The sequence below is a fragment of the Lottia gigantea genome (assembly GCF_000327385.1).
Source record: "Lottia gigantea unplaced genomic scaffold LOTGIsca_12, whole genome shotgun sequence".
NCBI lineage: Eukaryota > Metazoa > Mollusca > Gastropoda > Lottiidae > Lottia > Lottia gigantea.
In genome coordinates this window covers 2,809,123-2,833,039 of record NW_008707225.1, presented here as the reverse complement: position 1 = coordinate 2,833,039, position 23,917 = coordinate 2,809,123, and the positions used below count along the sequence as shown (strand labels likewise).

Sequence of the window (23,917 nt, the reverse complement as noted above, 5' to 3'; positions counted from 1 at the left end):
AGATCTTTTTGTAGTATATTTATTTTCAGGTGGTATATTTTTTAGATTAAGTGATGAATATTGCATTCTTATTTTTATATTGATAGGCTTTGTCTTAAATTTTGATTTAATGGTGTGTAACACCTGTATTGTATAGTAGAAATTAAAGTGTACACAACTGAAACAATGAATGCAGGGTTTAACATTTGCATATCTCGACATTGCTTGCAGGCATTTGAATATTTAATAAGACAAGATTGTCTCAAATTATGAAATATGTGTTTTGTTAACCGAAGCTTCAATGACAGAAATGACAGTTTCTGAGGCAAATAATTGTCATTTTATTGTTTATGTGAAAATAATTCATAAAACGATGTTCCGAAAAACTTCAAAACAAGAAATTGAATTTTAAAGAGCAAAGAAAAAAGTGAATGAGCTAAACTCGCCTAGATATTATTTTCAAAATAAATTTCATAAATGCTTGACCTACTTTTAAAAGAAGATCTCTAACGATCTGTTATCAGGCAAACAAATAATAAAAACATTTAATTGTATTTTTGTCATATTCTCTAGATGTTGATGACCAATTCACTAGAATTCTATGGACAACGCATCAGAACCAACTTCACAGGCCTCTAAAGTGAGATTTTGTAGCATTTTGATGCACAAATGTTTCTTAAACATCCTCTACAAAATATTGTATTCGTTGACAGGTGCAGCGATATAATCGACAATTTCCTAGCCCAATTCGTATGACTCTTGACTCGATGACTCCCCTGACAGTTAGAAGATGACACTCCATATGGGTAACCGACGTTAGAGGCCAAACTTCATAAAACAACGATTTCTATCAGTGCATCAAAGACAAGAAGAATTTTTTATTGATTTGTGTAGCCATTCGAACACAGAATCTCTCTTCAAATAAGCCGACTGGCAAATTTGACTCAATGAATGTAAATCAGGAAGCTATTGTAAAAGACAGAAACAAGTCGATCAGTAGAGCTAAATCGTAGTGACAGTTAGATCATGTGTAGTCGTACAATGTATTGTAACTTTGAGACTAATGTCGACTCAATTAGCATACCTAATACAATAATATTTTATCAGAAAATATCAGTATCATTTATCATATTTCTGACAGTTATTCCAATCAATGTTGAAGGCATTTTCCTACTATTTTTTATACCCGGCTTGCCTCGTCTAAACACATTTGCCATGCTTTGTTATGTTTAAGTCAGTCTGGTTACAAACTAGCCGCAAACTGTACTGTATTATATGAATGCATAGTAGTCTGTGATATCAAGAATTTTAAACTTGAATAAGCTGTTTAATTCTCTTGTTGATGTTTATAATCATATAAGAATGATGGGAGGGTGTTGCTTTAAAAGATTAGATTGTATCAATAACATTGGCTCAATATCAGACTGGATGCACTGTAACTTTACCAAGTTTAAGAGATAACTTCAGTAATCGTTGAATCATCTCCCTTTACTGTTATAACCATTTTGGAAGGTGTTGAATTTGGTTCTTTTGTGATATAACAGACGATGAATTACTGCTTTTAAATATTTTGATCTTAGCAAGGATCTAATTATTTATTATCTTAGAATGAACAGATCTGAGCTGCGCAAAACCATAAATCGATAACTAGATCATGCAAAGATAATCATGATTCTATGATATATTTTTCAGGTGGTATGATCATCTACCATGGAAACGGCGAATAACATTCTGGCTCATCCAAGCCTATCGTTTTACCCAACCTTACCAACTAGTGCATCATCACCAGGAGCTCAAGATACTGTCACAAGATCAGGTTTATCCACAGCAGCACAGAGCAGTTGGGGAAGTTATACCAACGAAGCATCACTTATGGCCCACAATTCTTGTGCCATGTCTTCCTATTCAAATCTCCCTCTAGGGGCATCGTTCCCAGTGAATGGCAAATCCGCATACAATTCAGCCTTTCCCGGGGCTGGTGATTATTTCAATAACTGTCGCCAAATGCAGATCTCACAATTAGGGACCTTAAATAGTATGCCAATGAGAAACTATCCGGGTTTATATGGCGATATGTATAATCCAAGCCATGCAGCATCTTACACAAATGGTGGTTTTTATCCTGATGTGGGACCTGGTTTGGCACCTTTACCCGGTAGAGATATGAATTGTTCCAGTAGTCAATCAGACAGTTCTGTGCCAGGTAAGATATGTTATCTTTCATTTTTGCAAGTGCCAAAAAAAAATCACATTGCGTCAGTATTTGTGTTTCACTTCCACAAGAAAATAGAAATTTAATCTATGTAAAAAGGAAATTTAATAAATACAAAATTAAGCAATTGAGAGACAGTGTTAAAACACTTATATTTCTGTGTTTCATTCGTAAAATATTATATTGATACCTGTACTCATTAATCTCTTTGGCCCTTTTAGTTAACCATTAGTATATTATTTCAAATTGTGCTGTGGATTAACAAATTACATCATATCAAGTACACCATCTCTTTTATGTTTACCGTAGATAATTTCCGGTCAATTAATGTCCACTACGAAGATACAATCTAATAATATTATATCTTACATGGATACGAAGGTTCATGTAGTTCAATACGACATTCCAGTAAGTTTGAAAATATTTGGATGCATAACATTGTAAAATGTTACAACAGAGTAGAAAAAGAAAGAAAATAAGAGCTCAAATTTCATGAATCAAAATTAACCTAAAATCAGAACAATTAATGCTGTAATCTGGACGGTTAATTGTGTTTTTGAGTTCTATATTATTTAAATGTAGTTTAACTGATCGATGGGATATTCATTATAAAAAATTAATTTGGCGTTTCCAATTACACGAGCAATGATCAAGAGAGGCTTAAAGCCACTCATTGATTTATGTTACCAACTTTGTCAAAATGGACTTGATGAAGTTCTGTCAGTCTGTGACTAGCGTTAATTAGATCTTCTAACCAAGGTCTTTAAGGAACAAGAGATTGTCTCTCAATGCTCATAAATAGTTGGTGGTACTCGTCTCAGCGTAAATAGTCCTCACCATTGAGGGTACGATCTCATGAAACTCTCGTGTTCACTTATTGAAAGTAAGATGATTACATATGCAAAAGAGAAAGATGATTGTATTTATGAGTATTGTGGACAATGCTAATAGAAAACTAACAAAGACAGTAGATCGTTTGGCGAAGATAGAGTTGAGAACTTATTAACACCAACTTTCTTCCGTTTCCAGTTAATAATGATTAGAATAATGCTGTTGATCTAATTGTTCATAACTTAGAAAAAAGAAATTCTCATTTTCTCTCATTTCTGCCACTGATTACATCACCTTCTCACTAATATGTCATCTTAAATCCATGCAAAATTCTCTTTGTAAAGCCACGTTTTTCTTTGTTCGTCATCTTTTTGAACAAGGAAAAAAAAATAAATAAACAAAAAACACCAGTGAAAAGCCTTAATAGATATGATAAAAAGCATAAAACCGAAAACCGTTTTATTAGATTTAAACTTTATGCACGATTTTTTGTTGAAAGTCAAATCTTTTCGCTTGTTAAGAAGTAATAAAATTTATTTATCTTGCTCGAATCAGTATTAAAATATTATGTAAAATTTATAGATAACTGCATGATTTATAATAACATATCAAAATAAAATAATCATAAAATTTACCACTAAACTCATAAATCATCATTCAATTCACTTTGTGGAGATCAATTTTTTCTGTATTTTACAACTAGCATTTTACTATTATTATGATTCAATTTACAAACAGTCCAATTACTTTAATAGTCTGAAGAGTAAAACAGATCCATTTACATTTTACTATATTGGTCTAGTTTGACTGATTTACCCTAATTATCTTTTTAAAATTGCGTTGCCAAAGATTAACAAGGTGAATTAACGTTTCTATAAAGTCATGCCAGCACAAAATTCATTAACATAAATTTTGCGAATCAGAGTAAGGTGATGCCTAAGCCCACTCTGTAAACAATCTACTGTTAAATTATTTTGAAGTTAGGTAATACAAATGAGATATAAAATCCATGATGGTGTTAAAAGATTTTTGTAAAGAATTTGGGATGTTGTTAATACAAAAATAAAAGACCTTATGCATAAGAGAATACAGTAGGCGGAAAGCCTGTTCCCTAATACTATTATGTAAATACATATTTATGCCAAAAAAAAAATATGCATTAAGAGCTTTGATTTAAATTCACCGCGTTCCTTGTTTCTTAATTTAGAACAGCTGGAAACAAAACAGAGATTGTTTTAGGTTTGAATAATTCTTTTTAAATTGTATCTTAAAATTCTTCTTAAGTGTCGATCAAGCTTAAAAAGTAGGTGACCACGATGATCTAGACTAGTCTATATACAGACAAAAGAAATTAAGAAGTAGAATATTCAAATAATTGTCTGAAGGCACCCAAGAGAGTTTATTTTATATAGTTTCTTAATGATTTATCTATGATTTTCTGTAATATCATCAAATATATGACTGCAGCCGTGCTCTTTGGTATGGCAATGTGTTAAAAAGGCCTCATATATAGAGTCCGGAAGGGGTAATTTTTGGAAACAGGTACTTGTACCTTGTTGTACTCGCCGAACTTTCAGATCTTGACTTTAAAAACGCAAAGCAAAATTAACATAGTAGCCAGACAAAAACGATTTGGTGACATTTGGAATTATAAATTTTCATAACTCATCATTTATTTTTCTTTTGTTTTTTGAGTGTTTATTAACTGTTATTATAACTAAATTGTTTGAATGTGATATTATAATTGTATTTATATCATGATAACCTGTTGTATAATTAAGTTGGGTGAATAAGTAATTACATTATAATTGATTGGATTTAACCTTCCTGACCTCATCTTACACCAATAACTCGTCAAAGTGTAATTTTGTCAAAATGTCTCATATAGAGACAGAGCAAATCACTTTGGCCCTAATTATGTGTTGGCTAGTCGTAATATTCGAGCCTTGTCAACCATTTATGAATTTAAAAGTACATTAAATAAATAAAGTTAAATAAAAGTTCAACCGTATTTTAACAATAATAATCAACATAATATGCAATATTATCATATTATTGTAAGTGTTGGTAATGGCTGTTAACTCTGTACAGACAAAGACCAATTTTGATAAAGGAAACACTGTACACTCTTTTCAACTCTTTTACTTTGGAAAAGTGGAACATAGTTTCATATCTGAATATAGTGTTAATATGATGTAGGGAAAATCAGTTGAACCTACTCAAAATATTTCTCTAAATTTGTCAGATGTTCCCTTTCATTAAAATATATTTCTAATCAGCATTTCTTCAGTCATTTTGATAAAGTAAATACTAAAAACTCTTTTCAACTCTTGTACCTTTTTAAAATGGATAAGTTTCAAATTGTAAATCTGATTTTGGCCAGATCAGTTGAACTCAAAATATTGCCCTAGGTTTGTCACGTCAGATGGTTTATTTCATAATATATAATCAGAATTTCTTCAGCCATTTTGATCTTTCACCGTACATCAATATGAAGGTACGTGTTGGCACAATTTATTTAAGAACAAACGTACAATCAGGAGTCATCAAGTAAAGGAGTGGAGTATTTTATAAGAAGTAGAAAACAACTTGGTAAAGTCTTATCTTTTGTCGATAGAAATCAGATAGTTTAAATTTCCACATTAAAATGATTTGTTTTCTGTCATAAGAAACGAAATGCTTCACTATAAAATTACACTTGTGTAACCCCACGAAATCTTACGAGATTTTCTTGTATGTTCAATCTGAACTATGCGAAGTATAAGGAAGGGGGGTTAAAAGGTCGCCAAGTCCGTTTGGATGTAACAGATAAAAGCTGTGTTGATTTTCAAATCTTAAATTTGTATCTTCAAAACTATTTTAAACAGTTAAGAAAAACTCAAAGACAAACGTGCAGATATTCAGTAACGGCGTCTCTTTATCCACGAATGGTATATTCATCATCACTTTTCTTTTGATAAAAAATGTAAAAAGGCACAAGGAAAAATCCAATTTCTGTAATCTATGTGTCGAGATGATTAACTCTCTAAGACATATTAAGTAATAGATTCACTAAGATCAAAGAAATACCAATGAACCATTTTAGAATTTTGTCGATATGTGAAATCAGATTAGGATATTGTAGATCATTAGTCTCTGATTCAAACTACCATCTTCTAACTAGCATTACAAATCAACATTCTCCCAATTTACAATGGCACAACGATTTATATGATTCACACCAGTTTCAGATGTTAACGTCTGTGAGTCTGTCACGTACAATTTTTATTGATATTATACTAGGCTTTCATCGTAGAAGCGTAACCTGCACAATATTGGTTTTAGGGATGAAAGTCGACACTGGGCTGTCTCTCGGAAGTACTGGCTAAGACATACGATTTTTCTTAACTTAAAGAAGATTCGAACCCACGGCACCCAATCGTTGTCCTTGTTGATAGTTACATTTCTGAATAAAATGTTTGATCAGTTTATTCATCGTAAAAGTAGATGGCATGATGTTTTGCTTTGTACAACTAAGTCGACAAGAGTTGTCGTTCTTCGGGATGATGTTAGCGAATTAAACAGAAACACTTTGGTATATCGGATATGCTTCACATGGGAACACGTTGGGGCTACCAGAGTTCAAAGTTGTAGAATATTCAAACTGACTTGGTATCTGAACACGTCGTACTTATGTGAAGTATACTATATTTCATTTGAAGAACAAGAAAGAACATGTTTATAATCCACTAATCACGTGATCAAAAAATAGCTAACATGCTAAATATCATGTTGGCACATCATACTAACACTAAAATACAATGTTTACACTCGCTTGAAACACAATGAGCATTTAAGAGAAACCGATGTTACTTTTCAAACTCAGTTCTGAAGGAAGAACAGCATCTTAACGAAATCTTATCAGTAATAACCGTTAGTTAGTATTTGACAGTCAGTGTTGCTTGTAGTTATTCATCAACTTCTTGTATCGTATCGCCAGGTATATCATTTAACTAATCATAATATTAGCATAATATTGGCTTACATTTGGTCATTGGATCGGTGATGAACATTTGATTCTAACATCAGTGGAATAGTTGCTAACTTATCTTTGTTACTTTAATAGAATGGTAGCTAAAATTTGATTTTAACATCAGAGGACTGGTGGTTTACATTTGATTGTAAAATTGATAGAAAGGTGAATAACATTTGATTCTAATATCAGTAAAATGGTGATTAACATTTGGTTCTAACATCAGTAGAATGACGATCAACACTTGATAGTAACATCAGTAGAATGGTGCCTAACATTTAAATTTAATGTCAGTAGAATGATGGTTAACATTGAGAGGAACATCAGTAAATTGGTGTTTGACATTTCATTCCAACATAATGGATTTATTTATAATCACTATACTTCCGATTTCACTTTAATGGTTTATGAAAACTTTCTTGTGTGACCTGTAATCCGAATTTCTAGAATTTGAACTGAATCATATGATCATATTGGAATCAAAATGATAAAAGTACATATAAATGCTCAGAAAACTTAGAAAAAGAAAAGTTGAAAGCCTATTGTGGTTAATATTCAGAGGTGATCTTCGGTAGATCCGGGGCTGAAGTGTACCAAGTTACCCCTTTCTTTCAGCTACGTGTAGAGATTGTCAAGTATTTTGTTAAAATATGACTCTATAATTATATAGTAAGGGAACATCTTGTTTTTGTCCGCAAAACAGCATAGTTGAGTCGTCACATTGATTCTTCGTCAACATGATTAATGTATTAAACTAACACCACACAATGGTAGAATGTTTCTACTACATTGATTTACTATTCACCATCTTGACAAACTTATAATTCTGTTTATATAAAGCTTGGTTAACCCACCAAAAATCATTTATAAGTGAATAAAGCTGTATATGATATCAAACACCTATTCTTATTATAACTTGATTTAGAATCGCTATACTAATCGATTCAGCATGCTATTATATTTTAGATAGAGAGGAAACGCCAATAGAAACTAAGTTCTAAGAAGCTTGGAGAAAAAGATTTGTAGAGCGAATAATATGATGTAACCATACACTATTATTCTTAAATAAAACCTTCAATTTCTCTATGTGATTGACATGTCAAGTGAAATGATGTTTTGAATGGAGTGGTCTGTAGCTATACCAATTCAACCCATATACATCCAAATTTTCAATTGACTCATATGATTTATTACATGAGAAAATGGCATGTAATTCTAAAAAGATTTCTTTTTGAAAAAATATGCGTCAGATCCTCAAAAAAGATTTAAAATGTGTGCATTCCTTATTTTCTAGTTTCTTAGTTTTGGACCCGATACCTTTCCGCTTGACAAATGACAATTCAACATTTTGGTAGTTATTTTCAACTTCCAAGGTTGTAATACATTCTTTATTTAGAAATCATTTACATTTTGTGGTTTTTACAGAGAGCAAAGTGAAAGCCTGGAGGGAATTAGTGTCAATGAATCATTTAGATTTGATTGACTTCAGTTTAAACATCGAACTTTTTTTGGTCCCTCAAGTCATAGTTGAATAATGATGGCTATTCGCTCCGTCGTCTTCTACTGCTTTGATTAATCAGCAATTCCAATAATTTATCATACATGGAGGTTAACGTTAATATCAGAATCTAGATATCGCGTTGGTCTGATGTCATTGACAGTTTGCTTAAGAAATGTAAACATAAATGGGTAAGAGGGAAATAAAGGTAGTCATTCTAAAGCGAATTTTGCTCACTCAAGATTGAGACCTACCTCGCATAATCGTCTGACAGATAGCAGTCCAAGGTTGGTAGACTGGAGGCTTTTGCAGAAGACATTTTCCTCAACTATTATTTAATAGCTTAATTTCTAGTGTAAATTATTTCAAATTGCTTTCATGTATTTTCCGTTCTAAAGATGTCATCATTTACCTGCCTTAAGGAATGAAGTATCAAATGAGAGGACGATTATTCCAGAACCTTGATAATGGAATGCATACTGCACATTGCATATTGTAAATACGTTAAATTTCTCTTTATGACGTGTAACTTACACTTATTTATGTCCTTTAGTGTACGCTTTATATACAACCAACAAGCATGCGATACAATTGTATACAACATACCCGATAGTCTCTATGTCAAAACAGATGTTCATTTCACGACATTCTATATGGTCACCTTTCTTCAAACTCGTACATACCTAGAATGAATTTAAGGGTATCAGTTTCCGAAAGATATTATAAGTTAAATGTTGATTTATTGAAAATAAAAAGTTGAATGTTAACTTTAAGAATGTCGTTTATGTTGTTTAGAGTTAAGGCCCATGATTTGACCTTCCAGTTAAATCAAAAGAAACGGTAGAAGCTGATATTTCCGTGTTACATTGTATAGTAAAAAATATTGAATAAACCTTGGTTTATTTTATGACCCAAAGTTGAATGGAACTGTGGCATGTGAACTTATTGTAATTCATTAATAGTTTTGCTACCTGTCTTATTACTTATTTACTAAGCATGTAGAATGCAACACGCCAGGTATAAATTACCATTCAAATCAATAATCCTCATAATAACAAAATATTTAAATTTCTAACAGTGAGTGATAGGTCACAGATGGTATATTTAGATATATAATGTCCTTCATGTCCTTGAATTTCTCTTCTTCCGTTTCTCTTCTTGTGACCTGGTGCTTCCAAAATTACTGTTCATACTTTCAAAGATTGTTTTTTCAAATATGGGATATTATTATTTGGTGTAAGTTGGTTATCAAAAAAAATAAGTACTTTATCGACTGATTGGTGAAGTGAAGTCGGCGACTCCGTTTCTGCTTCGACTTATTGGTCCATTCGAAATTTTAGCCTACTTATATGGTCTAATGACAAGTTCCTTGAATCTAAGACTCCTAAGTCACTTCTACTTGAATTATATTCATGATATCATTAATATTAAAAGATTACCTGGGATTATTACAATATCTAGTAATCTCTAGAGATAGTACATGACAAGCTTCATCAAATATTGAATAGGTCATGTCATTACTTGCATTTTAAAACAAGTACAGCTTGATGATATATGACTCTTATTTGATTGATTTTAATATCTACTGCATAGGGTTTTTTTTGTTAGTTTGAATATTTCAAATAATTGAAAAGGAAACACAATTTCATAGCAAAATAAATGTATTTAAGTGGCAAAAGTGGTATTCAATAAACCCAGTTCATCTTTGACTCGAATAAGGCTAATAGTTCAAAACCACTAACAAACAATATCACGGGATATGAATGAATTATGCAATTATGTGATTAAACCCGTTTATCGATGATGACTTTATGTTTATTTAATTATTATGAATAAAAGGTGTGAAATGATAGGGGATGATAAACTTATTACATCACGAAAGAATACATTGTTAACGGACCACAAGCCATATTAACTATTTACATTGATTCTTATCACAGATATTACATTGTATATGTATCTTGGTTCAAATCAAACTTTGACAAATTAAAAGCAGGTTTTTTTTTCTTTTCTAATCAAAACAGACTTTTTTCTTATTCTTGACAAAAACTTGAATTTTCTTTCAAAATGAAAAAAAAAAAAACGTTTACGTCTTGAAAATAATGTTTGAAAAATTTTTGGAAAACTTTTCTTTTTGGCATTTTCATGCAAAGAATAAAGTTTCCCATGCTAGTTTTTGCTGTAATAAATTTGTTACCAGGTATTGGTTGTATGAACTAATATTTAGTTTGAGATTCAGACACAGATTGGCTCTGTTAATTAGACACTGAAAATTAGACAATAAAATCTAATGGAGAAAAGTTAAATTTTCTTAGAAACCAAAACAACGTTACCGTGTGAACAAATATTGTTTCACAGAAAATAGCATTATCTACGCATGTTTTATGCAACTTGATAAAATGTTGAATTTATTGATAAAAAGATATGCTATTATGTCAACATAACCCTAAAATGAACGTGAAGTTACCGCAAAAACTGTATGATTTTCAGAAGATCTCATCATATCACACTACCGTTTTTTAACTTGACTCTCAGATTTTCTTACAAAAGAGTCAACATTAAACACCTTTCTATTTATGTTGTCTTTTATTAGCGCCCTATCTTACTCTCTATCTGTAACCAAAACAATTCAACAATTAACGGGCATTCGTTTAGAACACACACCAAAAAGCTAATAATATTTTTCTAAGGAATTTTTGTGTATAAATTCTCCAAGTACCCGACATTCAAACCATTATGATGAGAATACCATTCCTTGTTCTAGACACTATTATCAGGGTCGGTCAAAAATTAAAGGAAATGCCTGATAACCGAGTCTTAAAATGTCTTGCTTCAAATGATTCGATGAAAACACAGTGATTGTGTAAGAAATCTATAATCTTGATTTATTGAATTAATTATTCTTCCTAATTCTTTCTTTCATTTATACAGGCTCGAACTTGCCTCACCGTACTTATGAATTTGTTTGCTCGCAGTAATCTTAATACTGGTATCTGAATTGAGGACGACCTATCCAAATAATAACACATTTTTAAAAATAACTCACTATGATTGGTGAAAGAAACTGACCGCTATCAACATTTATAGCTCACTAACAAAATATCATTCAGGTGGAAAATTTCTAATAATAACTTACTAAAGGTATATGGATGGTCAAGGGTCCCATTTGTCAAATTCTAGGGCGCTAATCCATGCTTAAAACCCACTATTGGTTTCCTTAACATGCTTCGTTACTCAACTTATTTGTTCTCAATTGGAACTTGTGTGTTAAATGAACCTGGCCAATAATATCATTTGATTTGGTTCAAGATGAAAGCAACCACAGACCAACACGAAAGTTGACCATCACTTTGAAGTTTTATGCTGAGCAGTCAATTAATATCCGAATAAAAAATATTATAGATTAACATTATATCGATTATGGTTTGTCACGAGACTTTCTGGCGGCCATTGATTAAATCACTGGAAATAATATAAATATAGAGAACTAGGCCAACTATCCTCAATTAGACTCGCTTTTAGATTCCATTAAAATATTTGTAAAGATGTAGGACAATAGAAAGGGGCAATTTTGTATGTATCAGTAAAATCAACAAACAACATTTTGAATAGATGTTGAACAATACAACAGTTCAATCTATTAAATAGATGACATTAAATGTGTTACAGGGCCACACACGACACATCTTCTTTCACCTTATAATGTGCTTATCTCTTCTTTCAAAAGTGTAAATTGAGTGAGTTTATCACAAGATAGACCTAAACATATGATATGGTTAAAGCTATTGACTCTTTACTTACCCATCCAGTAACTCTGAAAATAAACTTCAGTACAAAGCAGACAATTTCAACTATATGCCGAAGATAATATTTCATTTAATAGGTCTGAGCGTTCAAGATGATTTACATTATTAGACGTTTTCTGACGTTACTCTTGTCTGTGAAAATTTGCCAATTCCCAAAACTACATGTTTGGGGGACTATCGACCTAGTTATCGATTATGAAAATCCCCAGTCGATATAGCACTCATACAAAATAATTTGCCATTATGATATTCTGAGTCAAAATTTGTCTTCAATTTAAAACACATTGAGAAAATCATAGACATTGATTACAAGCGAAAATGTGTGAATACAATTTCAGGTATATTTAGCTACAATCGATATATCTGTTGTTTCGATATTTTTACATCAAAACTTAAATAATGTTATTTAAATTAAACCGCTTTTAGCAGCCTGGCATTGAAAAGATTCTTCCTTTCAAATTGTACAAAAAGCATTTACAGACATCAACGTGTTCGTTAACAATATAAAAAATACAAGTATTCATAATTTTCGCATCGATTGAACACTTTTCCGCCAGGAATTAATTTCGAAAGTCAAATTTGAAAAGGAATCGTTTCGCCTGATTGCATGCAGAAAGAAACACGTTAATCTGAATAGAAAATAATAAAAAGAGTGCTGTTTTCACCAGGTATTTTACAAGATATAAATTATATATAAGACTAAGTCAGATTAAAGGTATAATCAGTAGAATGGTTGATAACTCAGGTCGATAATTCATGATGAATGCCGATTTTTTATCGTTAAACATGTTTTGTTACAAGTTAAGACCGTGATCTTTACTTATTAAATAATAGCCTTTGAAATCAAGCCATGTTCATTTCTCAAAGTTTTTAAGAATTAGTTCTGTCATCAGTGAAATGCCATCAAATTCCACAAAAATTGTTTTTGCCTAATCGTAATCGGTCATTAAAGTAAATGCAATGGAGCTCTGCTCAACAAGATCTCCTGGAACACCAAAACTTTCTTCATATCGCTTAACAGATGATTGTCAGCTATAGCCTTCTTTTAAATCGGTCATAAAAACTGATCTTAAAAATTAACCCATTTATAAATCTTAAACTTCCAACATAAATCCTTTTTGTCAATATTTCAAAATGAGTTCAATCTAGATTAAACCTTGGGACAAATCTCAGACAAAATAAGATTTATTGAATATTTCTCACTGCAAATTGTATTAAATATTATATTCTCTCTGTGAAGTAGTTAGAAAAAAGCCGAGAAGTGATATGTTAAGGAAATGAGATTGGCGATATTAGCTACAGATAGAAATCATTTCAATGGCTTTACATCAAAAGAGTTTTAATTTTCTCTACAATTCGAGACATGTAATTTGTTTATAATCTGTTGTACGTTATTTCACTAATTGCCGACAGGGTTGTCAAGACAGTCTCCATACAAAATTTATTGTCCATTTCAGTAAAGCTCCTTGAAAGACCTAATAACATTTATCCAAATAGATTTGGTGATTTCAAGGTAAATTAAATAAACAAGAAGCAATGCGAGAGAGAATTGAAGAGATTTACGAGAAGTTGTTAGTAGTAAAAATAATTAATAATATCAATTAGTACTGACTTTTATATTTCCTTAGATACCTCATTATTAGTAAATTAAATCATACTTATTACTTTTTATCATATCATAATTAAATTATAAAAGTAAAATTAATTTTGATATCATTATTAAAACTATCAAGATTAGAATACATAAAAAAAACATAAACTGGATATCAATCCAAAAAAAACAAACCATATACGACTTCGTCTCAGATTGTATGTTGCACAAACAACAAGAAAAAGTAGGAATTTTCTTCAAAATACAAATTTTCGAATCTCAAAGAAATATTCTTATTTTTATCATTACTTTGATATAATGTTATTTTCTTCAAAGGAAATATTACGAGTGCAAATGTATATAACGTCACCATTCGTAAAGATGATAGAGTAAAAATATGACTCTGCCTTATTGCTAATATACTAGAACTATATGCATGAATGAAACAAACGACTTCTTCTTATCTGGCTTTCTTTGATCGTAGGGGAAACGGAGCCATTATGAAACAAAATGTTAACGTCTTCTCCACTCACGTTATGGTTTTTCATGATATATGAAGCTCTTTCATCTTCGGCATATTGGACCTCACAAGTTACCCCAGATCTTCATTAGATACAGAATATGAATTTTCATCTTTCTAATATGTATCTGATTATTATAAACGAACATAATATTCATCTATAATGTTATTTTCAAATCAACATTGTTTTAATGTTAATTTTGAAGCTTAGTTTGTTAAGTTTTTGTTGATTATAATATTTGACCTTTTCTTGTCTTTCATAACAATCTTGTATCTGAAAATTATAGCCTGCACAAACTTTCAAATAATTATATTCTTTACAGATTAATTATAAACCACTTCTGCACAAACTAAATATTTAGTTGTTTTATGTTGATATAAAGATTATGTTTAATGTAATTTCTATTTTTTTTTTGTGTGAGTTCCATAACAATCTTGAAAAAACGAAATCTACCAAAATGTAGAATTATTCCTACATATTCTTTGAAATTGTTAGCATATTTCTACATCAAAAGGCCCTCATGCACATAATTGCGTCCATTACCATTTCCCTAAAATTTCTCCATAATACCTTCCGATTTCCCATTGCAAACTAAATCAGAATGACCTGCTAAAGTGTTTACAAGGAAATTCATTAAAGTCACAATGTTATTGATATTAAATGTAATGAATTAAGTGACAATGATGGTGTTTTTTTACTTCATAAAATACCAATATATTCTCAAATACCACATAAAAATCGCACAATCCTTCATTTTTGTGATAGACGTAATGGTGTAATGATGTAAGCACGGAATTCAATGATTTCATCCAATCAAATGATTAATTTTTATTCACACCTTGAGGAAGGAAATGGTGTTTAGTTCCGCTCTGAGGTGATTGTTTTAGCAAGATTTAAGGATTAACAAATGCATTTTTATGACAAAATAGCAATTTCAGAGTTCATAAAGAAAACTTTATTGTCTTTGTTTTAAATATATGTATCCGGTGAGACTTGGCCTCGCTTTAAACTAATAAACGATAAAGATGATGGAAGACTACCCTGTTCTAGACTATTGGCTCATAAGATAACTGTCGTTTAAAGCTGATTAGCCCCGGTTATTAGGTCATTTATTCAGATTTTATCCCGTAAAATTTAACATGAAACGAAAATACAAATTAAGCTGTTGGCGCTTGCCTATCAACAGATGGCGTTGTGGGACCTCTAGTCTTCTCGACTGATGCACTCATATGGAAAACAAGACGATCAATTTTTGTAGAGAAAAATGGGAAAACGGCAATATAGTGTTTATTCTATGGCTTTATTCAGAATTTGAATATAAAATGCCGTCAAGGCGAGATACAGGTATTATGTCGGTTTCCTTTGATGTTACTGATCAGTTAAAAGGTGTGAAACGAAGCAAGAAAATTAACGAGACTCTGGGTTTATTCGGATATATTTGCCATTAAAAGGAGCGTAATAAAACGTACCCAGTGATCCCCATTAGCTATAATATTGTATAATATAAATAACCATACATGATACTGAATTATAATATTAGGGATTACCGTGTATTCATTAATACTTCAATATAATTACATGCTGGGTTAACTATTTAGAAAATATATACACCAAACAATTAATAATATATATACACTTTATACATTACATGATTGCTAGTACTCTATTCATACAACTTCATATTTCAAAGGTTGTACATTTTAAAAATGTAATAGCCCATAAACAAGAAATTAAAATTTCATGTTCTAAAATAAAATAACAGATAAACGTTAATTAATCAATCATATATCAATTACAATATTTAAAAACTTCCTTAACACACATTGCACACATGATTTTTTTTCTAAATTTGATCCACATCTATTTGAATATCTATAAATGTCATTGCCTGAAGACTTAAGATTGTAGACCTAAATGTAGATTAAAAGCTAGCGGCGAAATCGTTTGATGTTTTATGATATAGACAAGTGATTAATCATAATAATACCTTTTCTGACCTTAACTTCTTTATTCAAATATATCATCATTCGTCCAGCAAATGATGTCTTCAAAGGCTGTATTGTTTTCATCCAGTCCAAATGAAAAGATGCATAACATGCTACTACTTAAATATTTTGGAATTGGCAAGAACCCTGCAGTATTCCGTAGCAAATGTTGAAACCATTTTGCACTGTATTCATTGCATCATATATTTATATTTAACGGAGATTGTTTAAATAGAAAAAATAGTTTTTTTTAAAAAACTGAAAAAAAAAACTTTTATTCAAAGTACTAATAAAATCAGAAAAAAGGTGAAAACTTCTGACTCGTAAAGCCATTACTTTTGCACTTTTATGCGAGTATTTTTTGCACTGAAATCGGCGGTAAATTGATTTAGATTGTTTGAGATCATTGATTATTGAGTGTAGTAATAGTTAAATTGTTATCAACTCTTGGGTGGTATCAACTACATCATATGTTAACATTCTAGTGATAATGCGCTCAAACAGTTTTTCTCTACTATCAAGGTAAAAATAGTCAATTTTAAAGCGTCGTCTTATTGTAGTATTTTTCATAGTCACGTCATAACATATACAATAATGATATAAATATTTTATTACCACATTAAATTTTTTGCGCCACTGGATCAAAATACATTGAATGTTGATAAGATGTTTCTTTCTATCTTTGCTTTTAACTTTAAATTATACTTTTCTCTTTTCAGAAACAAAAGGCAGAAAAAAGAGGAAGCCCTATACTCGTTATCAAACTATGGTCTTGGAAAATGAATTTTTAAGCAGCTCATATATAACTCGGCAAAAACGTTGGGAGATATCGTGCAAACTTCAGTTATCCGAGAGACAAGTTAAAGTGTGGTTTCAGAATCGTCGCATGAAACGAAAGAAGTTAACGGAAAGAACGAAAGCCCGACATGGCGATGATGATAGTAAAGACTCTACAATTCAACCTAAATCAGAACCTCATATTAGACATTGTACGGCAGTGGACGTTTAAGTCATATTAATTCCTCAAGGATGCTCACTTCCGGTAACAAATAACGCTCATTCAGTCTCACAAAACTTCAAAGTGTGCCTGTGATTGGGTGGAAAAAATAAACATATTGATATAGTTTTAAATTAAATCTCAGGCTCAAGTGATGTAGTTATTTTCTCAGTTTGTTTTCAAATGGGACGAATTCTATCTCAGGCCTGCCCGTGGTGACAGGAACTCGCCATTACAAGAGTTCGCCGATTCATGAAAAATGCAAGGCTTCAACAAACGGTTTGGAGTGAACACATCTTGTGAATATTTTAGTTTCTTCTCAACATTATTTACAATTTGACTGTCGTTCAAGTGTTCCGTCAGTTCAGTGTTCAGTTGACAACTCTTTTTTTCACAGAACGTTCAGAGACTTGCTGTGAATGTTGTGATTGACTCTAATTCGTCATCCAGTAAAGGATTGATCAGGAGATGAAATGATGTGCTAGTCTGTAGTGGAATGAATGAACGGAAGAATGAAAGTATAATGAGTGAATGCTATGTGTTCTTCAAGTATTGTCAAGTATGTGTTTTCACTGTTAATATAAGTTGATATGTACATTTATAGAGAAAATTGAATATAGTATCCATTGTAGGCAGTATTACCCATATTTTACAAATCAACCACAGTTTTTATTGCATTTGATCATAATTCAACCGTGATAAAATTTTCATTCAGTATAAATTCAAAACCAGACATCTTGTCCTGATAAGAGTGGGATTCGAACCCACAATTAGTATTACTGTTGTTTCATTTTGTTTGAATTTTAAGTGCTGAGTATTTTGTTCAAGTTATAAACTGAGTTGTATTATGTCTGTACTGTTTGTTTTGTTATGATATAAGTTTAGTGCTACATGGCAATTGTATCATCCAGTATTTTGAACCGGTTTTTGTATGTATGAAAACGCTTACTGTAAATTTCTGGTAGCAATTGCAAAATTGACCAAATTCTTAAAAGTGCAGGATTTTTATTAAATGCCTCACGAATTTCGGCTGAAACTACGTTGGGCATTGTTAAATACTTTCTTTATTTAAGTTGATGAATTAAATTTCAAATTAATGTATACATGTAAAAAAAACATAGGCAAAATAGATGAATTAATAGTCAAATGTAAATCATATTGTGAAGTGTCATGGCACAAGAAATATATTTTAGAATTATTTATGGAATAAAATGCAGATCATAAATTCTGTTTTCTAAAACGGGTGCGCTCGACATTTGTAATTTGTCAAAGTGAATAATAATGTAAAACCAAAATGTCTTTTTTATTTTATAAAAGTAAAGTGGTAATGTATGGCACTTGTGCTCATGGTTCCTAGTTACTAACTTAGTATTAAACACAAATTCTGTATTATTATATCAAGTTTGTTTTCAGTTTTCCTGTAGTATTTTAGTCAAATTGAATTGTGGAATTTTTTATCGGATATTTAATGACGTTATAAATTTTAAAGCCACACGAAAAGATTAATGACTTCAGAATATCTTTGTTCGTATATTCCTTGATTCCGTTTGACTATTAATTACTCTTTGGAATAAGAAATAAACCCGAATTGATGAAAGACTATACAGATCTTGTCTTTTATAATAGTCGATCTCTTCTACCAACACTTTTACAATTTGTCCCGAGTATCCATTTGTCAAGTCATTTCATATTAATTTATCGAGAGAAAATGATAAAATATAATAAATGTGTTGTTATGGAATGAGTTGTTTTTTTACTGTCCGATAAATTCTCGTTTTCGGAAATGGCCCTGTGCAATGTATTGTAAACAAAATGGGCGTTTATCAAAACTTCAAGTGTCATGTAAAGTCGCAGATGAGGGGTTGTCATTAACAACAAATTTTAAGGTAGAAAAATTCGTAAAATATATAAGCCGACCTAACCCGTACTTCGCCCAAACGGAAACTTTTGGAACTTCATAGAGTCAAAAGGCAATCAGTTGTATATGAAACACAATCTACTGTAGTTTTACACTTAACTGCAATTGATAATATTTAAGATGTAGCGTATTGCTAAGGAGGTAAGTATGCCCACATTTTAGGAACAAATGAACATCGCTACTAGTTTTGTTAACCATGCATTCATCCGAAATGCCAGCATAACGAATCTCATTTTTCAGTGTTTTTCAGTGCTTACTGCTGACACAGAGTAGTAATGGCCAAGGGGTGTTCTTTGAGCTTTGTTTTATTATGTCAGAACATACTTTTTAAATCCGAACACATATTTTGACAACATTTCATGAATTTAGATTTGAAGAAGATTAAATTTATGCTAAAGGATGAAATGTTGTCAGTGCATTTATCAATTACATGACATGTATATTTTAGTTATAATTTTATACAATGTTCTTTGTTTTAATGTTATACTGCGAAATTTTTAAAACGCCCCAACTTTACCAAAATGTCAGCAAAAACTTCAACTTGGAATGTGATTTTGAAGCATCGTCGATTTGGTACTATTTTTGATACTGATTTAATATACCTAATAAGCTGAATGGTGTTAAAGTACAATGCGGCTTGTTGTTATTAAAATAGATTTTTAGATACATTCTTTCTAAACTTTATCTTGTGCAACTTCCCCCTTTTGAAACAAATAACACAGACTAGTATTATGCAATTTTTTAACCTAGAAGCAACTTATCTAAAAATTTTCAAATCTTATTTGATGAATTATGACTCATTTATCTTAAACAATATACAGTGATGTGTACAAGTTGTCCTCTAATATTTAACAACTGGAAATAAATAGAAGACTTCACATATACAAGAGGTGTCACAAATTTGATAATGGTTAACGCAATAATTTGACATTAATACTGTTTGACTGTTCAGCTACGTACACATCGTCATACTATTGATGAAAATTAGAGCGTGTATGAACCTCTGAAGGGATGTAGTCGTCTAAATAATTGTTTTCTCGGCTGATACAACTACTGTGATTTTGACTTGACTTGAAATGCATATTGTTGTACGCAGAATTATCTCCAATTATCAACTATATCGAAAATCTCAGGCATCTAATCAGTAAGAATTCAGGTAATCTTAGTTTTACAATGTGATCAGGCGTGGAAGCATTGCTTTCTTACAAAGCCACGTCATGTCAAATAATAAATGGATTATTTGAAATAAAAATGAGTAATATGGTATCAGTGGCCATGTACTATTAGGAAGGTCAAATTTAACAAAGCCTGATTGGCATAAAGCCTTGAGACAATAAGTTATTTGTCTTGATGTTTAGTCTCGTTGCCTTCGGTAGTTATACCGTATAGTTACATGACATGTGAGAAGGAAGAAGCTTTCATCAGCTTATCTCTTTTTCATCAAAAACAGCTTTGACTGGTTAAAAATATGACAGTGTGTAAATTTGTATTCAGGGGTAGCTGGAATCCACCACTAGAAGTTCATAAATACGACATAACTTGACGTGTTTTGTCAGTAGAAAGAAATGAATACAAGTATCCTATCCATGCTTTTTTCTTTTCTGGACAGCTCGCGTGTCAAAGTCGGTGAAATATGGAGATGTGAAAAAGAAAACCCGCTGGCTAAATTTAAAAGGACGAAAAGCTTTCACACTCGTCTTCGCAAATCACTTGTTTTCTTAGTCGCTCTACTTGTTTTAAAAATATGCGTTACCTTTAGACAGTGTCTAATACATGAATTAATTTTATAGTTCTTAAATTGCTAGGTATAGTAAATTTATCACAAGAAAAGCATCAAATGGTCAAAAATAAAGGGAAGATTGGACCTACCCTTGTATCTTATCCACATTACATATATATATATAACGCTGTCCGAATCAGGAAGTATTTACATGTTTAAGGTACTGACAAAGCAAGTGACAAGCAATTTCATTTAAAGTGGGCGCTTTTAGATTCAAGAAATTATAAATATCATTTCGACACAATAGCAGTAAACTTTATACAATTTAAGTCAGTGAGTTATATTGATTCTTATATTGTGGAACCTGTATTGTTTTAAAGAAACAAGAAACAAGAAAGACAACCACCCTTTATTCTACTACAGGTTTGAGGTTTCGCAGTAGTTTTGATGACTCTGATTTTACCAATATATGCTCAACTTTAAACCAAAACTACAGATATGAACTCACAAAGGGGTTCAATAACAAATAAGACAAAGAAAATAACTGGACTGGTTCATGGTTATCATTATGTTTTTATGTATTTTTTGTGTTTCCTGGGTATTACCACATTTGAATAATAATTGAAATTTAAACCTAGCTAAAGACAATATTCATATCAAGTCTTGGGTATAATTAAAGTAACACAATATATGATTATATTCAGTGTCCTTTCAGCCTGTTTATTTGAATATTGGAATAAAAGTTTACTTTATCGATGCCAAATGCAAATCTTCACAACATTTTCTAATTTGTAAATAATCTTTTAAGGTCTGAAGTCGTCACAATTGTCTTAACGTATAAAGAATCTGATTATGACAGACTATGAACACATATGTCTTGATTGTCTTGTTATGTCTCCATTTGCATTATGGATAAATAACAAAATGCTACCTTCTCTATAGCATTTAATATACATGTATATAAGAAGTAAATGGGGATTAAATAAAATTTGTGACATTTTGTGATACTTTAAAAATGCCGAAAGATCCATTCAGACTATACATATAATTGCATTCTTTTTTTTATTTTAGGGGACACTGAATAATAATTACTCTTATGTTTTGTCGTAAGTTTCTGTTAAGTGGATCGTCACGATTTGAGAAAGGACAATTACTTTATGTCTAATTTTGTGCTGCAAGAATTTCACATATTTCTCGGGTATATGTGTATGGTAACTTACATGAACAGACCAAAGCAAGATATACACCTAGGTGTGAATGTTCAACCAAGCAAAACTACAAACTATTGAAAGTGTGAACTTGATCATTTCAAATCCAGAAGCAACTGTCAAAGTTTTATATATTATATATCATAATGACAGCAGTAGGCGACAAAACATATCAAATCGTCTTTTTTTCTCCATAACATTTATTATAAAACAGACATGTCGCCAAAAAAATTCATCGCTCATTCTTAGTCTTTTTCTAGAAGGACATCGCTTTCCTTTGTAGTTAAAACATTTTTGTTATTTAGTCCGATATAGTCTCACCTATCTTATTTATTTATGTTTTTTACATATTTGTTTTCGTCTTTTTTTAATATATGCTGATAGTATGACAGCAAGGATAGTCTGTACTTTGAATCTTCTTGCACCGTCAACTACTGGTGTCCACTTGCTACCCATTCGATGTTGTATTTTTACGCGAATAACGTCATAGTACATCAGTATGGTACGCACAAACACAAAGCAAACTGTTTTACATTGAAATGGGTCTGATGGTTTTCAGATACCAAAGTTATTGTCACATGTTACAGAATAATCAACTCAATCCATGGCCCTTCGATATACTATGGATCACAAAATCGCTTAAATATTAGTAATTGGGCACATCTTAACATGTAATTGTATAGCATACTGATTCATATTTGGATATCTTGGATTGGACCATTCAAAGAAGTCTCTCGGTCCAAAGCTTTGGCAAACGGTTTTCAGTACGAGGAATATGTTTTTAGCGATGGCTGACATCACCTAGGACTTCCCCACTCCTCCATGACCAGAGAGAAGTCGGGACTGTATTGTCTCCTGGTAAACATATGATGCCCCTAAAACAGTCAATGGTGCTAGGTATGTTTTCATAAAAAAATGCACTTTTCGCAGAAATTGAATCACACGGTGGATTCCTTTAGTGCAAAGAAGAACTTTTCATGAATTCCATAATACACTTTCTCGCCTTCTTAACAATATTCTATGCTTGCATGATATTCCGAATTAAGTGTTCATGCATTCAAAGTAAAATACTTGCATCCAATTGTTGTAGTCTGCAAATCTAGAGAATGAACTTAAAGCGTACTGGAAATACCAAAAAACAAACGACCTTGTCACAGTAACCCTATTTTACTACGGTCTTAATCAACCTATTTATATGAAAAAAGTGACAAGAAAAATATTTGAAAGCCATAAAAGATACCTCTTAATTTACGAGAAAAACTCAAATTTATTACATTTTATTATTTGTATATGATTGAAATATACTTACTCGACAATGTATTAACTTATATGTAGTTGACTAAAAGGTTAACTAGCTGAGGGCATTGTCAATCATAACTATTTGATCGTTGAAGCAAGACGTTCGAGGATTCTTGATTTGACGCCAATTTAGCACAGGCGAAAAAAAGTAAAGCGAAAAAAATCAATCTTTAGACACTATAACTGGCCTTAAGGCCTATAGTGAATTTAAAAAATACAGACCTTTTGAAATAACAACACAATACATTTCTTCTTAATATATTCTGACCAATAATTGTCAAGACAAAGATCCTCAATTTTGTTGACAATTTTTCCTCCTTGATATTTTTTTTATATTTTC

The 23,917-nt window shown here is 31.3% G+C and overlaps 2 protein-coding genes across 2 annotated transcripts; both read left to right on the top strand.

The window, feature by feature from the left end:
- Positions 1–1,689: 1,689 nt before the first annotated feature.
- Positions 1,690–3,234, top strand: LOTGIDRAFT_156934 (hypothetical protein; the record flags this gene model as incomplete). The annotated part of the gene is made up of 2 exons (XM_009048200.1): positions 1,690–2,182; positions 3,221–3,234. The coding sequence occupies 2 exons, from the start codon at positions 1,690–1,692 to the stop codon at positions 3,232–3,234; spliced, it is 507 nt and encodes a 168-aa protein (XP_009046448.1).
- A 13,919-nt stretch (positions 3,235–17,153) lies between these two features.
- LOTGIDRAFT_89720 (hypothetical protein) lies at positions 17,154–17,372 on the top strand (the record flags this gene model as incomplete). Its single annotated transcript, XM_009048199.1, has 1 exon — positions 17,154–17,372. A coding segment is annotated over one exon (219 nt), but the record flags the coding sequence as incomplete, so codon positions are not given.
- Positions 17,373–23,917: the final 6,545 nt, after the last annotated feature.